This window comes from Rhinolophus ferrumequinum, chromosome 7, assembly GCF_004115265.2.
Source record: "Rhinolophus ferrumequinum isolate MPI-CBG mRhiFer1 chromosome 7, mRhiFer1_v1.p, whole genome shotgun sequence".
In the NCBI taxonomy this organism is placed as follows: domain Eukaryota; kingdom Metazoa; phylum Chordata; class Mammalia; order Chiroptera; family Rhinolophidae; genus Rhinolophus; species Rhinolophus ferrumequinum.
Genome location: NC_046290.1, coordinates 54,129,009 through 54,147,161, shown reverse-complemented (window position 1 = coordinate 54,147,161; position 18,153 = coordinate 54,129,009). Strand labels below are relative to the sequence as shown.

Below are 18,153 nucleotides of genomic sequence, written 5' to 3'. Positions count from 1 at the left end.
GTTTCCAAATTTGGAAACAGATTTATCAGTGCCGTGACCTTACCTGGTAAATAGACTGCTGTGCCTTCCACTGACTCTTCATTCATGCCAATCAGGAAACTGGTTTCATTAGAAGTTTCCAGAAGGTAAAGTGATGGTGTTGCAAGCGCAATACTTAACTCTGCAGTATGTACTGTTGCCTGATCACTGGAATCAAGAATTCTCGCTGTTACTTGCTGTTCTGATGCTGCTACTGTGGAATCCTGCCCTCTGATAAAAGCTGCTTGTGTTTCAGGGTTTATTTCCAGAGAAGAAGGAACAGTGGGCCTCTCAGAAGTCTGTGGGCTGGGCTGAGGTACCACACCTGTTTCAGTCCCATAAGTCGCAGAAGTAGAATGTGGCCACAGTGTAGCACCTTCTAATTTAATTTCACTCGCCTCTGTAACAACAGTTCCAGCCTCAGGTGTTCTCATACTAGGAAATACCTTGATTGTTTCTGCAGAAAGTTGAACATTGGTTTTGTTTGGGGAATCTTGGAGAATCTCAGTTCTTTCTTCAACAATTAGTTCTGTTGGAGAAGCTTCCATTTGTTCTAATAACTTAGGTTTACTTTCATCTTCTGAAGGTTCTAATTCTGTGTCAGGAGGTAAAGGTGGAGGCCCGGTTATGTGAAAGTATTCTTCACTTGATGGTTTGAAAGTCACGTCAATATTTGCAAGCCTTCCTGGGGACATTTGGGATACGCTGGCATCCACACCAGGCAGAGCACTTGGCTGGGGGCCCTCTGTGTGTTCAGAGGCTCCGCTGCCTAAGTGGACAGTGAATGGAGATGATGGTGTCTGAGAGGACAACTTTGCAAAAGCAGTGTAATCTGGGGGATTAGATCCTTCCGTCATATTAGGTGCCTCTGTTAAACTCTGAGCCATAAGGTGGATAGTACCAATACTTACGTGAGGTGTTGAATCTATCAGTGTCTCCCCGGCGCCTGAAAAGAATTCGGGCTGAAAAGAAGAACCTACATATTTCTTTTCTTCATACTCTTCCTGTGTCCTTTCCAAATGACCCAATGTTGATATTACTTCACTTTGGTCTGCAATAGCTTGACCATCAGACAGCGTGCTTGATTCAAAGATGTCTTCCAGGGCTTTTGCTTCAATGTTTCGTTCTTCAATATTTGGATGAACGGTGGCCGACTTACTAGGAATGGGCAGGGATGTCGCTGTGGGAAGCAAAAGATCTAATTCTGTTTCTACGCTCGGGATGGGGATCCCAGTTGTGAAGATAAAGCCCACGTGATCTAATTGGCTTCTGTCTTCGGACGTCTGCGATTCATTGTGTGCTGCCCGAGTATAGCTAGCCAGAACCGTGTCACCAGAGCCCTCGAAGTTGTCCTCAGTTAAGGAAAGGTTAACAGCAGCCTCATATTTCTCCTGGATTTGGGCGCCGTCTTCATTACTGCCCTGTGGTCCTGATGGTATCTCTGGATCTATGTCCGTTTGCATTCCAAGGATGTCTTCATATATGGGTTTAGTGTGATCAATATCTATGATAGTATTTTTATCTGATGTCAGCTCAGGTAGAATTTCAAGGATGGTACTCTCTGTAATTGTCAATATTAAATCCTTGTCCTCTTTGTCCAGATCTATAATAATATTTTCAGTGGCTTTTCTTCTGTCAGGTTTTAAGGTGGAATCCTCGAATCCCCTGAACTGGTCGTGGAAAATATCCTCAGCACCTTCTGTGGGCCTCTTATACGACACTGTATTTGATGGTGTGGTATTCGGATCAGGGGAGCTTTCGTTCTGCTCTGAATGCAGAGGCAGCACCACTGACACTGTTGGGAATCCAGCAACCGTAACGGTTTTAGCACTTGGAACTTCGGGATGCTTTTCCAAGGATTCGTCAGAAACAAATGGGGTGCTGCCTTGCCTGGTTGCCTGTGTAGTGCCAGAAGTGTGGACTAAATCAACGGTATCCAATTCCCCAGATCCTTCTCCAGAATGTTCATGAAACAAGTCAGATGGTTGTGGTGCTGATGTAACAGATCCTTCGGTCATCTCAAGAGCATATGTTCTAGCTGGAAAATCAGTGGAAGAGGGGGCTGTTTCTCTAATTTCTCCTGTTGAAGAATTCTTGATAGAGACTTGTGCAGCAGTAGGTTGTGGTCTACTAGTCTGGATTTCTTCTGCCGAACTGGGAGTCTGATTTGGAGGATGCTCAGTGTCTGCAGAGAAGGTGAGAGGTGCCATAGATGGTACTTTTGTCCTGGTGTCACTTAAAATTTCTAGCGATGTTGTGTTGGGTGCCAGCTCAGTATCTTCAGAGATGTTATCTGTTTTGAAAAAGAGTGGGCGAACTTCATTTGCCGCATTTTCCATTCCCTTAGACTCTTTGGTTGTACCACTTAAGATGCTAGTTTCTAAGCTTTCCATTTGAGAAGTCTGGGGATATAATGTGCTAATGATTTGTGCCCTTTCTGTGAAATTCACTGGTGCTGTAGTAGGCAAACTGTCTTCTCCTGACCCCAGTCCAGAGAATAAAAGGTCAATATCTGACTCTTTAGATACCGGTCTCATAACTTTGGGAAAAGATTTTATATTTTCTTCCTCTTTGATTGATGGATCTGTAACTATCCTCTCAGCTAGTATAGATTCAGTCACTGAGGCAGTAGCTAAGAAAAACTGGGATTTTTCAGTAACTTCAGGGAGCGTAGTGTAGGGTTCCAAACCCTTTGCACTTGGCTCTGGAACAGGCATGTCAATCAAGGGAATGACTTCCACCTCCATTTCCTCATCAGTACTGTGAGTTTTCTTTGTTGTTAGTGTAGAATAATCTATGCTTCGGGGTCCAGTTTCAGTAAATGTTTGTGAATCAAAAATTATTTGATCTGGTGCGACAGAACTTTGGGGAGACTCAAAAGATTTTTGTTCTTGAATCTTTTCCTCTGATGCTGTTTCACTTTCAATTTCTTGCCTCACGGTGTTGATTTCTTGCTTAGACCATAATTTGGTTGGCTCCATGGTCTGGGGAAAGTCCACTGAAACTGTGCCATTGACTTTCACTCTCCCGTTTACTATTGGAGCTTCAGTCCCTTCAGCTTCTGCTCCCGGTAAAATGGTGGGTCTTTTATCAACTTCTTTGATAGTACTTTCTCCCAACAGTTGGTCAATAAATGGGAATTCTGTACCAAGAGTCCCCACAGCACTGGGAGACAGCTGGTCAACGGAGCTGCCGACTGAGACCAATTGCTCACCTGAGCCCTCGGCTGAGGCTGTGAACTCTTCCCAAGGGAAGGCTGAAGTGCCAACCAAAGTGCCACCTGGTCCTTCCAAGTCAGCTATGTGATTGATGTGATCTGAAGTGGGTGCTGCAGATGGTGAAATCTGGGTATCCTTAAATGCTGCATCCCCAGAGCCTTCCATCATTACTCTTTCTTCTTTTGTTATTTGAGGAGATACTGTCGAGAATTCTCTAAAATCACCACTGAAATCTTCCCCCAAAAAAGGAAAATCTGTGGAAAAGCCATTTATTTCTGCCCCATTATTTGGCTCTCTTAAAACCTCTGATATCAGGTTTTCCTTGGATGTTTGGCTTATAATTTCAGTAATCTCTCTACCCATCACAGTATTCAAAGCTAGTCCTGTTGGCTCAAAAGGGAACACAGTTTCTACATAGGAAGACAAAGTGCTGCTGGCTGCTTCCTTTTGGTTTTGGATTTCAGGCTCTAAATTTAATGAAAATGAAGAAACAGTGGCGGTTTCTTGGTCAGCAGCAGCTTCTCCAGAGCCCTGCTCCATAAAGAGAGAGATGGGGCTACCTGGAACAGTGGACCCTTCCTGAACTTCAGGCTGACTGCTGCTGTGGGGCTCAGTGGTCTGAGCCCCCAGATTATCTGAAACATTTGTTTCTGTAAAGACAAGAGTAGAACTTGTCATTTCCTTTTCAGACTGTGTGGGTGTTGTCAAAGACTTAAAACTGTTCCAGGCAGCAGATACTGAATCATTAGATGTCGCTTCATCTGAGTTTCCTAATTCAGAGGGTGAAGTTAATTGATCTGATCTCTGTGTAGGCAAATGTAGCTGAAATGTGGCAGCTGGACCTGTAGTTTCCTCCTCCTCATCTTTCCTTTTCTTTCCCTCAAGAGATGTACCGGAAACCCACTCAGAAGTGCCTGTTTCCCTTACAAAGTTGGTAGGTACTACTTCTGCAGACGGTTGTTCAGAAGCCGAGTAAACAGTTGCAGGAACATCAAAAAGGTTGTCTATGATCATTATTTTGCTAGAGTCTAAAGTAACCAGTGTATCTGAAGTATTTCTCTGTGATAAATCAGTTACCACAGTGAACATTTTATCTTTATCTTCTTCTGCTTCCCCAGAGCCTTCGGAAATTGGAATTGAAAGACTCCCTGAGAGCTCTCCAGTTTGTCTCGGTGTTATCTGCACGCGGCTTTCCACAGTGGACAACGGGTCAGCAGGCTGGGGATTTCCCATTAAGGTAACTGATAGTTCCTCCGAAACATTTGCTGACACAGAACTTGGGACGGTACTTGGAGTGTATGTGATAGAAGTACTTTTTTCTGCCTCTTCACCAAATATTACTTCAGTAGCTCTTGAAAAGATCATTTCTGGGGATTCTTGGTCAATGGCAGCATCTCCTGAAGATTCTTCAGAAGAGAGAGGTACAGGTTCAGTATGTTCACGTACCAGATTATCAAGTTCAAGACCTCGCTCTGTGACTGATTCTGGTTCCTCCGTGGCTTCTCCCTCATGGAATGGGACTGTGGGGAACACATCAGATTCACCACTTGAAAACTGTTCTGGTGCTTCAGGGTAAGTCTCAGGTTTCCATGTAATTTCAAGCGATTCAGTTGTTTCTTTAGATTCATTAGGCTGCAGGGCAGTAGATGATCCAGTTTCGGCTATTATAAACTGATGAGTGTCACTTTCACTGCTGTCTGAAAAATTCTGAGATGGTGCAACACTTTCAAACTGGCCACGCCTAGCTTCTGCCACCTCTGGGTCCTTGGGCACAGTGGTGACCAAGTGTTTCCCATTTATGTACTGTACTGATGGGGTGGTCGTTACGTCAGTAGCATTTGCACAATCTTCCTCTTCCTCTTCTTCACTGTGGTATAGATCTATTTCAATTAAGTCAGGTAAAATTTCAGCAATTAGATGGTTCTCTGGATCTGTTTCTTCACTACAAGATTCATCTTCTTTAGATTCTGAATCTATTGGATGACCAATTACACTCAAATCACTCATTCGACCTGAAAAAAACAAAGAGTTTTCACAATACTTAAATAGAACAGTTGGCAGTGTATGACAGAAGAAACTGATAGCAAGGCTGGCAGATCACACACACACACACAAAAGGAAGAATTCAAATCTTTTCACATTAAGTGCAATCACCCTTCTACAGTCTCAGTCTTCAGATTTGCTGTTTTATGTTAACAATAGAAAAAATAAATACAATTTTAGATTATAGAAACAGGTTATGAAAACTCTTTAACATGTTTAACAAAACGGTGTCCATAAAATGAAACAAGAAATCACATGTATACATTGTAACCGTGAAATGTGGGAATTCATCTTGTGTGAACTGAAAAGAAAATTAAAAATTAAAACCATTTCCCCAAATCATACAGAAAAAGTAATTGGTTAATTGGTTATTGTCCTTTCTGTAAAGTGATGCTTAGACACCCTCTGTTCCATAAGGAAATGACAAGAGATTCCTTCCGGTTTCTTGTCGTGATCTGTCTTACAGAAGATGGTTTTTAGAAAACTAGAAGAGAGGTTTCTTTATAGCCCTTTCACAATGCAATGACAACCCCTCCCCATTGCAACAGTGAGACAAGACGTAGCTACATAAGCTGCAGCCACCTCCCAGACACAGTGCAGAAAGGCTTGGATGGGGGCCTCTGTGCACACAGGAAGAGCTCACCGAAAGCACCGAGAAGAAAAAGCCCTCGACACCGTTACACTTTTATCCTTTATGAGACCTGGATTGGGTGAATTATAGTTCCTTTTTTTTTTTTTTTTCACATTTCCTCCAAAGGAAGTTTAAGAGTCACATCTAAACATTTGAACTAGCATACTTTAAGTAACAGATATCGGCAGAAGATTCCCTAGATTATATGCGTAAATTACCATAGGGTACGAACCACTAAGCCCAGCTGACATTTCTGCCTCCAGAAATACACCTTCAAACTCTTTGGGCATCAGGAAGGAGGAAATCCTGGACCCTCACTCTTATCAGAATGCAATTCAGGTACCCTGGGAGAGGGTCCTGCCACTACAGCTGCCCTATTCTCAGCATCACAGCAGTGTGAAAAGGGGCCTATGGCGTGCATTGACCCATGAAGAAGACAAAGTAAAACATCGAGGATTGTACAGCATCTTGCTCTCCAGCCGCCAGGAATACTGTTGCAGAAATAGTTTTCAGCCTAGTTTCCATGCCACACATGCTCAGGCTAAACCTAAAAAGCTTACAGGAGGAATAATTATGACGGAGCCACCCCTGTCCCCCATTGCTAGGGAGATTGTTCCTGTTGCAAGAAACCACTCCTTTCCATGTATGTAAGGATCAACATCTAGCATTTACTGATAAGTCAGAAAAGAAAAAAAAGACTCTAGTGAGAAGGAACCAGTACTGCTTGTGTTCTTTATCCAGCAACATAAATATAGACATATATGAATTATCAATAAAAACTCTACGAAGCTCCATCTATGTTTTTAACTATGGTTTGTTAAAAAAAAAAAAAAAACCACAAGATTTTTATGTAACTAGAACACATATACTATATTTACGTTTACCCCTTTCACTTTAATAAAAAAAACAAAAGAGAAATCTCTGTATTCCATCACATTTTCACTGTACTATATCCATAAAATACTATTTGTGGAGGGCTGGGTTACTCCTACCTAAAAACACTTCCTCATTACCTTTCACACATTACAATTCATTTCTTATATCTCCATCCCATTCCATTCCATACATCCAGCCTTTCAACTATGTAAACAAAGGCTAATGGGTACTCAAAGAAATGAAAAAGTATTTCTGCCATAAGAGAAGTGAGATCAATGCATAGCTCTAATATATTAAAATTTAAAATACAGACAATTTCTGCCAACTACTCCTAATCACAAACTTACGAAAATGACTAAATGCCTTACCTTTTTTCAAAAACTATAATTGAACAAATAAGTTCATTCAATATTGGATCACTGAAGTTGTTACACTGATCTTACAGTGCCTCATGGTGTATATATTTTAAAAGAGGACACAGTAAAATTTTCAGATAATAATCCTTGTAATATGGTTTGTGGTGAAGCCTACCTTTTTGCTATAAAAAAATGAGAGAATATATATGCATATGCATATATATGTATATGAGAGCATACATTTTAAATGCCTTTTGTATAAATGAATTTCTTGAAATATTACATGAATAAGTCTAATCACCAAATTAAGTAGTCCGTCACTGCTAATACTACCTGAATATAGTTGAGTTAAGCCAAAGTCAGTTAAATTATTAGATACAACTTCGTAAGTTTTAACTGGAGCTTCAAAAGTGTGCCTATCTTAATGCTTATACTCTTGTTTTACATTTAACCCTTTTCATTATGTGGAAATAAAACTAGAATTCACATTAAGAAATATCATACACACAGACATTAAATTCACACAGTACCTTTCATTTAAATACAGAACGAATTTTCAATAAGAAACATTGATCTGTGTCAAACATATAAAGAATTCCCACCACATTTTGTACCTTTTTATAAACAATGGAGATAAAACTAATCATTCAACCAAGCTTCTCCAGCCAAACAAAACGGTAAATAAGGAAATAACGTTCAATATTGTGTATTTATAAACTGCTAGGCCAGGAACAGGGTAAAAACACTCATTGCAATTATAGATTTGTATGGTTGTCTGAATAAATCCCTTATTTTAAAAAATACTATTTAAAATAAAATTGATAAAAACATATTCCGTGATCTCCTTAGTGAATAATTACACAAGGAGATTCCATCAACTATGATGCTGGTAGCTGTAAAAATAAGTCGAGTGGAGAAAAGCAGAGAGAAGATACTAGGTTGTCAGTGTGTCAAATGTCAACATGTCAGGAACTGACACATCATGACTCTCACCTAAATGTTTTACAATAGAATGAATAATTTAAAAATAAAATGTTTTCCTAGGAAAGAATGAAGAACTCTAACTGAGAATTAACAGCTTTTATGATAATTTCACTATCAACATTTATTTAGTCTACTTAATTTAATTAAATAAAGACCTTGGCATTCCCTTTATATTCTCTAATTTTAATTCCAGTGAAGAAAGTATATTATTTGTGTCCTTTTTCCACTCAGTGTGAAGTGGATGAGGAACTCTAACATTTCTGATTACTTATAAATCTATGAAGACTTCCCTTAGCCCTCTAGATCATCATATCAGAATATTTCACCAAAAGACTCAACCATTAGGTGCAGTGTATTCCATTTTCTAATCTAAACAAATATCACAGTATTTCAGTCATAGCAATAAAAACACAGCAGAGAGATGGTCTTCACATATACTTTACAAACACACCTTAGCTTTTGCACACAAAAATTTAATTCATTACCATAACCATGTATGTCACCCACTTGTATTATCTCCTCAGTAGCCAACTGATTGCACAATATTTACTGAATATCTATTAGGTATCAGACTGAACAGTAGGCACTTGCCTACCAACTTTACAGAGACCTATGAACTCAAACCATATCTTCCAAGTCTCTCTTGCTCTTGTTCTTACTCTCAGTCTCTCAGAAACAAATGCTCTTGCCAATAGGTTAGAGAAATAGCCTTCCTAAACTCTTTTTCCCTTATTTTAAAAGGAAACGTTTGAGTGTACATATTGCAAGCATACCAGTCATTATATTTAAATTATGATTCTTTCTCCACCTACCTCCCAAGTATCTGATCTCACTTGCCTTCAGAATAGTAGAAAACATTTTAAGCTGTTTTATCTTGTGCTTCTCATTGTGGCACAAAGTTGGCAATGATCAAAGAACTATCAGCTCATCATAATAGTGATTGGGGAGCAAAGATTTATTTTAAAAAGTACTCATTTGATATGTATTAAAAAATGTTCTTCTAAGTGAGATTCTTAAATAAAACGAAACATACAAAATGAGAGTTGAAATTATTTTGTGTCCTTTTTCTTAGCGGTATATTCTCACAATTAAGGGACTAATACTCATTGTTTAAATAAGTTGCATCAGCTTCCAAATGGTTTCATTGGATTCCTTAATATTGGTTTGAGGATGAGGGAAATATTAATTGCCTAGGGCTTTGAAGAGAATTTTTTCTGCCAGCAGATTCTCTACAGATAAATTTACATTTTATTGTCTCAGTATGGCTAGTTTATTCTCATACTTCTAAAACTTCAAGGAGGGTATGGTGGTATGAAATCTATCTAGTTTAGATAGGTGAATACTTTCCTGCCACCCATACTCCTTTCATTGCCACCTTACATCTAACCCCTATTCCTATTTGCTCCACGTTATTTATTCAGTTGGTGAAATTACTTCTTCGTCCCCCCTTTCTTACCACCACTCTACACCCAGCACACATGTTATCAGACAGTTGCAAAAGCTGTAATTATTAAAAATAGAAAAGTTTCCTTGTAGGGCATGGTGGGAGAAGGGGGACACCTGTGCTATTGTGAAAGCAGGTAGATCGTTCCAAAATCGTGATCTGCTCTATTTTGTATTAACAGTACAACCTCATGGAATAATTAACATTCTCACCTCTTGGATGAACAAGTCCTTATAAAAGACTGCTCTATTTTAGAATTTTATTCTAAGGGTAATATAACTTTTATTTGGATTTCCAGAGTCAAACCACAGAACTCTACACAGTGTATGTACAATCTTTTCTATGTTTATGTGAATGTATTTTAACAGCTTGACTCGAATATACTGGTACCATGGTTAATAGATTTTTTAGTGGCATTTCACACAAAGCTTTATTGCTAGCTGACCTCAAATTATTCACCAAGTACTTTTAAGTACTTCATGGCCGAGTTTTGTAGACATAGCACAAGTATTCCAGTCATACTGTTAGCCGACACAAAACATAGTTGCTAAGATGCATAGGCAGCTGGATAAAGTTCATGTTCTCTTTAGGGTAATTTACAATTTAAGTTTAAGAGCTTTTAATTAAATGTAAGCATATACCAATCTATTCAGCAGAAATATATCAGGATCACATTTCTTTATTAAAATGATTTCATTTTAATGAGTAAGATTTTGTTTCCTTATTTTAAAAATACAATAGACAGCCATACTGAAGTTTGTGAGAAATACTTATAGAATTTAACTAGAGAAAGCTTGAAGTTCTTTAAGATGTTTAGGTTTTGTGACACATACCTATAGATCTAATAACCACTCAGAAACAAATGCTGCAATTGCATTCATCTTTAATATATTCTTAATTAAAATAAAATCCTAACTGGCCCCTTATGAAGCAAAGCAAACCACCTAATGTGAATTTCAAGCAGATTATCTCAGACATCTTAAATTCCTCAACATTTTCAAAATTTGAGATTAAAATGGCACCAACACCTGATGTTGAAAAAAAAAAAATGACATTAGTAATCAAGATATAAACATTCTCCCCAGGTTCTGTCAGATATGTTTGTTAATTACCTTAATATTGAAAGTCATGTAACATTTATATCAATACTCAATCTCCCCAGAGATGAGAGATTGAACTAAAGGTTGGGAGATCAATATTGGATTCTGTGACCCATCTCTCTCTATTATTAGCTCTGCTAGCCGAGGTTCATTTGGTGCACCACCCATGCATGTTATCGTACACTGACAGCCCCTCTTGCTGAGCAAGAAGCTCAATATTTCTCAATTCATGAATTTTATACCCAGAAATGGTAAGAGATACCTATAGACAGTAGAAATGTTCCTGACGACCTCACTTTTAAGAGGCAGACATGTTTTGGGGATGATAAATGGGAATCATCTCTTTTCCCAACTTCAGATAATCCTCTAATAATGCTGTTCCCTCAAGTGGAAAGAATATATTTAGATACACTCATGTACTCTAAGTGCGTTTAAGGAAATATCACTGAGTGTGGGCTCTTCTTGCATAGAGAAAAGGCCCAAGGGACTATAACTTCCAGTTTTTAAAGAGTAAGGGCTTTGCTGGAGAGCATAACCAAGTACTTTTGGGCCCTTCAATCATTTCTGAACAATGAGATAAAGAGCTTTATGAAAGTAAGCCAGGTTATTTGGTTTCTAAATGTTTCCTTGAAAGTAGAAAAATAAACAAAAACCAACCATAGGGCAGTACTTATATTATCTTTTTCATCCTAGTTCTCTATCATTATCAAAGCTTATTATAGATAGATAGATAGATAGATAGATAGATAGATAGATAGATAGATAGATAGATAGATAATTACATCCTAACACCAGACATCCTAACACCAGAAATTCTGAGAGGCCAAACCAGAAAAATGCTTTGGTCAGATTCATGGATTTAAAATTTAAGTAAAAGCCTTGACTAAAGTAAAACAAATGCCTCTCCTAAGTAAATATATACATTTCCTTTCTAAGCCTTCCCGCGCCCCCAAATGATAGCTACTAAGCTAAAGTTTACCAAACACTTTTTTTTTTTTTTTGAATTATTCCACTTCTTTGTTCAAAAGTCAGTAGTGGTTTCTGGTCACCTCTTCCACCTGACCTCTACAACACAGTGTTCAAACAGCTCCATTAACTGTCCCCACATTTATCCTCTTCCTTCAGTGCTCTGTTGTCTTCTCTGCTTCTCTGCCCTGGAGAACAACAGCTCCGTGTCCCTGTCCCCATATCCTCATTCCCATCTCCGCCTTCGGCTCCGGAAGAACCCCCTCACCCCCCATTTGGTGGGCTTTACAAATTCCCCTTTGAACTTCACCCATTCATTTGTGAAGGATCCAGCTGAAACCCTCAGTTCTCCAATATATAATATCTTCTCTAAAACTCCTTAGCCTAAACTGGTTGTATCTTTGATTTGTATGCCATAGGATTTATGTCATAGTGTTTCTTATTTATAAATTCCAAAGTTGTTTTATGTTTTTATCTCACCTCTCTTACTAAATTCTACATTCCATAATTAAAATGAAGGGATACTTTCCACACATAATGCTCTTCATACTCTGGCCACTTAGTCCCTCTTTTGGCAATTTAGTTGGAAGAATGTCTACACAGTTATCATCAAGAATGAAAAGGTTTACCTTCTACTACTTTGATATTTCCTTTGAAAGATTTACATTTTTGACTAAAGAAATTTTTGTCCTTTGGCTGCAATAACAACTCAAATTCTGAGCTACAACTAAAGAACCATATAGATAACTCAAACACTACAGACTTACAGTTATAAAAATCCAGGTAATCTAAATGTGCAGGCACAATCTCACCAATTTTCTTAATCATTCATTTTCTTTCCAAATCCAGCACTACATATAAGCTTATCTTAGGGTGGTATTCACTGTAATTCTCAAATGTAAACGTATAATGAACAAACTTACTTTGTCAGTATAGCCAAAAGAATCCTTAAACCATAAGCATATATATATATATATTTTATTTTCCATGTTGACAGAGAGGAGAACATGGATGGATACAGCCAAGTTAGGTATGCAGTTCTTGGTAATTTGAGATGTATTCTCCACCCTTCAGTATCACTACTGATTCAATAACAATTATTCCTGAAACTTTTAAAGACATGTATTTCAATGATATTTAATTGTGTTTTCTTCCTCACTGATGCCAAGGTTCGTTTAACATTGGTGACCAAAGCTATACTTCCCCAAGTATGATCAAAGACCTCCATTTCACTCATGGGAGACTGAATTAGATATATATATATTTTTTCCTCTCCTTAAACTTGGCAAAGTACAGCTCAAACTGGCAGAGGCTTTATTAAAGCAGTCCCTTCCCCAAGAATGTCTGTATGCCAGCCGGCTATCTGCAGGTCAAAAAGCCTGTAGTTACCAGTAGTGTTCAGTCCTCACTGTGCATCCAAATCACATGGGATGCATTAATACATACAGATACTACTAATAAAAATTAAACAAATGAAGCAAATTTAAGAGGAGAAGCTAAAAATATACAAATGCCTGAGCCCACCACTCGTTCAGATTCAAGCTGTTCAGTGGCGAGGGAGGGGTGGTTATTTTTATTTGGAGGTTCCCTGGTGACTCTGAGATACAGCTGGGGTTGAGGAGCAGAGTAAACAGTATTTAATGTGCCAGGTGATTTCCTGGTGTTTCTCAAACCCTTGCAAGGAATGGCATCATGGTTGTTTAGCTGGCTGGTGGCTGGCTGGTGCAACTCTGGGCTTTCCCAGGTATAGTGGGTGATTGTTTTGTGAGGGGATGAATGCTCAGGTTCCTGTGAGGCCAATTCTGAGACTCTGCCTGCTAAAGATGCTTCTTATATTATTTCATATTACCTCAATTTTTCCTTTTACCAAAGCAAGCAATTTTCCTTTATTATATGTTCTCCTGCTTACTATTTCAAGTTGCCTTTCCAACTAAGCTATAGATTGCATTATCTTCTTTTCCCCAGCCACAGAGTAGCTTGATTGAATGACTTTATTTCAACAAACCTCTAAAACATTTCCTGGGGGTAGATGTGAAGAGAGATGGACAGAGAATGTTTTATCTCCGGATAGTAAAATGGCTCCCCAAAGAGCAGAGCAAGGTAAGATCGCAACATAGTGAAAAATAATAATTATACTGTGTTCTCTTACACTCTACAGAGTATACATTATATTTCCTTTTCTCTTCCTCAACTTAGAAAAACCAAAACTTTCAGAAACCCAGTATACAAATCTTATGGCCAAAGCAACTAAATGACCCTGTGAGAAGTCAGGAATATGGAGGTACAAAGCCAAAAGATGAAACCACTAGAAGCCAGACAAGGAGGGGTAAACTGATTATACATGTGCAAAAGGAAGGCTAGGTATAACACCTTGACACAGTATGTCATATTTTCAAAGAAAGAGATGCTGAAGTATAATTAAACTTTTCCTCTCATCCTCGAGATTCTTCCTATCCAGTTTAAAAAGTCTTCTCTTTAAACCTTAAATTATTTATGGAGCAATACTTTATACATTATCACAGTAATTCTAGCCAGTATTTAGAATATTCACCATAATTTATTTTCCTCCAAAGAACCAAATCACTCTTTTTAAGAATAATTATAGCCTTCTTGCCAAAAGACAGGTGTTTTCCTCCAGATTCATACTCAAAAGTCTAAACACTGGCATATCTCTCTAAGGAGCACCAATTTTTCATGCAATCATGTTGGACCTCAGCTGTCCACAGGATGCTGTAAGGAAGAATATTTTACATTTTTTTATCGCTGCACTTATGTTGTAAAAAATTCAAACTACTGCTATACAAATGAAAAGAAATACACCACAATTTTCACCAAAAGACACCACCATCCCTACGGCCTTCCATTAGAGTCATTCTTGTAATCATTCTATCCATGAAGCCACTGAATAACCAACTCTCCTTTTTGTACCTCACTGAGGTGTCATGTTTTGTAAACTGACAAAAATAGGCAATGCCTTCTTTAAGACATAAAATTTTCAGTTTTGCCTCATTAAGATGGAACCTAAGAACATTTTTTTCCCTTTTCTTTTACCCCTATTGCTCCTCTCACCATGAATGTCTCTCCCCTTGGCTACAGCCCTCCCCCACAAAGTGCTGAACATGGTCTGGGCCCGGGAATACATTTTTTATTCATCTCACAAATGAATGATCTAAGAGCTATTAAGAAGAATGTAATCCCTGTGCAGAAAACTGGGGGGTTTCCTTGACAACAACAAAAAGACAGCAGGGAATGCCCATGCATTCTATGAATATGCAAGAAGAGGCTAGGCCCAGCACCTGGAAAATTTTATATAGGATTTGGAAAATAAAAAAAAACCTCTTTTTCTCTGAAAAACAAAACAAAACAAAACAAAAAAACAACGAAATTGGTAGTTACCGAAATCATAAGCCCAATTTTCACACATGAAAAAGAGCAGAAAGCTAACGAATTCTACACGTAGTTACTGGAGCATCAATACGATATTTAAATGTTAACTAAAGGCTGCAGCTGCTTCTGATCTGCACCCAAAACGGCATCACTGAAACAAACACAATCCATAGAGGATTAAAATTTTAACAAGCTCTTGCAGTCAAGCAGATACTATATAATTAATTAGTTTGGCTCCCCATAGTATAAATCATCTTGAATTTTAAGATAATTTAATTTTTACCAATTTAATACAAAACAATCTAAATTTTCCTACACCTGTAAATTCAGAATACAATAATTCCTAAAACTGAGAGGGGATTAGTTTGTACTAAGTGGGTCCCATGTGCCAGGCACTGCTTTTGGTGCTTGAGGTCATGGAGTGTTAAATGTGTGACGTTCCTACCATAGCGACTGGCAAATCCTTGAAGAGATCCCTTTCTCCTTTAAGCAATCTGGTGAGATTGCAGTATTATTATATTGTTTTAATGTTAGAACAACTAAGGCCTTTAGGGATTAAGCAATTTATTCAAGGTCAAACACATCGCAAACAACAACGTTGACAATGAACCCAGGTCTGTTTCCAAAGGCTCTTTCCACTACATCAACCACCTTTTCTATGTATCCTATGGAACCAAATAACTACCCATCCATTTCATTCAGAATATCACAGAGTGCGTGTGCTTCAAAATCCAGGTCTAGTGTAGAAAGTAATTATTTGAGTATTTGTTGAATAAATGAGAAAAAATTGACAAAGAAATTAAGAAATTCCTCGCTCCACCTTGCAGATAAGTAAAAGAGGGACTGACTCTAGGTTCTCCAACTTATAGCATCTGTTTCTGTAATCCTACTGATTCAAAATTCACTTGAATTAAGATTTCATAAACTTTTAAGTCACCTTTCAGAGTATGCAGCCCACTCTTTACAATGTCGTTTTATTGAACTTTACCACTGGGTGACTGTGAACCATGATATTTCATGGGACTGTATCTTGAAAAGTACTGAACCTACAGACGATGCTATCTTTATCCAAAAAGTATGGCTCACTGAAGAACAGAAAAATAATTTGAGAACACTCCCTCCTGAGGAAGTTGGCTGAATACCTCTGGTTTCCAGGAACCTGTATCATTTCCAGGTGAATCCTAAAAAGGCAATCATCTTCTGAAGCAGGTCTTGCCCTCTCTATCATCCCAGCGTTATTTAGTAAAATGCCTGGTTATACTTGGAGCTCCTTAGGTCCACTTTTGAGCCTAGGTTGGGAAGCACTAAGCTAATAACTGGTTTCCATTAATTTGTTTTTGATCTACCCCTCCAACAAGGACACGCTAAGTGTCTTCATTCTCATGAAATAGTCTCTGACTTTCCTGCCTTCGTCGGTTCCTTCCTTTGCTGACCTCATCTGCCATTCACAGCCAATACCATACGACTTAGTGTGTAATTATATGTTCTTATTCTGCAATTATATTTGTGTTAATATGGGTTCCCAAATGCCTTTAAAGTCCTCGGGAGCAGGGCCTGTGGTTTATGTTTATTTTGTGCCCCTTTTAATATCTGTCAAAGGACTTGGCATACTGTAGCTTTACCTGAAAATAATCTTTGATTGACTGTACTCGGGGGAAGGTAGTATGAACCCTTCTCTCAGGTTGCTGCCAATGATAGCTAAGTGGTATTTGTCTTTGGATAACACTCCACCTCAGTAGGAGCTTTGCTAATGATAAGGTGTGATTGCAAATGTCATTTTCAGGAAAAAAAAAAGGCATTGGTTCACGTTAGGAAGAAGATAAAGTTCCTTTTAGTCATCTATGGACCACGTCTTTGATTATTAAACCTCAAGTGGTGAAGAAAACAATTTCAATTTTTTTAACTCATAAAACATTCATCCAGCATTATAAAAATTGCGATTCAATGTATGTGTGTGTCTGTATCTGAGTGGCAGGTGCATGTGTATGTTACATACACAAAATATTTCACTTAGGAGGACTTTTTAAAAAAGGTAACCTTTGGTCTGTAGTGCAGTATTAAGCTCAATAATTTAGAAACGGTAAGGTCAATCCTTTTCTTTATATTACAGAAATGAAGGGATAGTAGATAGTCTTTTCCTTTTTCATTATTTGACTAATAAAAGAAACTCAATCCTTTTCTAGACTTAGGGAAGCCAAGGAGGGAGGGAGAAGCCATCTTAATCCACCCCCCCACCCCCACCCCCCCGCCCTGCAGAAAAGTGTGCTTCTCAGGCAGGGAGCCACAGCCTGAGTCCAGCAAAGGAAACCACTCATGTGTGCAGGCACCAGCCCCCTCCACTCTCAAGGATGTGCTCCAAAATTTTGCAGGAAAGAAGCAACCCATAGTCAGGGCTACCGATTTCAGCATGCTGTTCCCTTTCCATGGTAGGTCTCTGAATAGGGTGCATAGTACCCCATAGCAGCAGCAAATTAAACCTAAGTCATCTACTCTGAACCATCCAATAGAACGCCAATGAGAAGCCAGTCTTTCCAGAGTCTATTCTCTTTCAGGAATTGATGGACAGGTCAGCACCTGAGCCAATAGGGGGTCATCCCTCCTGTGTGTTTATCAGGTGAGAGAATCACCTCCCTCCAACAATGCTCCCAGGAGTGTCAAGGCTGGTAGACCCAGTGCCAACAGGGTCAGACCCAGTATGCCTCTGTTTGCCCATCTGCAATACTTTCCCGAGTTGTCTCACAAGTTATCTCTGAGATTTAAACATGATAATATTCGCGTATGTAAAACGGGGTCTGAAAGTATCAAGCTCTAAGTGTGAGCCGGGTGAGGGTTTAGCTCTGCACATCCATAGGACATTCTGCAGTGTAACTAGGTATCACTTCAATTACACATAGGCATCAATATGATTGGAACTAGATTTGCTTACTTTGCTTTACTCAGCATTATACAAAACTACTGAAAGGTAAATGTTAATAAATGTGTGTCATTCTAGTGTGAATCGGACCAATTTTAAAAGTGTTTTAACTATAAAAATCAATACATTCAGGGATGAGTAATTGTTTCTGCTTTATTTTGAGTTATCTAGATAATATAATTCTCTTTCTAGCTGTGTGCTGAGGTGCACATTATT

The 18,153-nt window shown here is 38.5% G+C and overlaps 1 protein-coding gene across 3 annotated transcripts in view; it reads right to left on the bottom strand.

Moving 5' to 3' along the window:
• VCAN (versican) overlaps positions 1–18,153 on the bottom strand; it is a 103,959-nt gene that overhangs the window by 34,090 nt on the left and 51,716 nt on the right. For all 3 annotated transcript variants that reach the window (XM_033110313.1, XM_033110314.1, XM_033110315.1), the window contains one exon: positions 44–5,248. In XM_033110313.1, the coding sequence (XP_032966204.1) occupies positions 44–5,248 (5,205 nt within the window). The remainder of the gene's footprint in view (positions 1–43; positions 5,249–18,153) is intronic.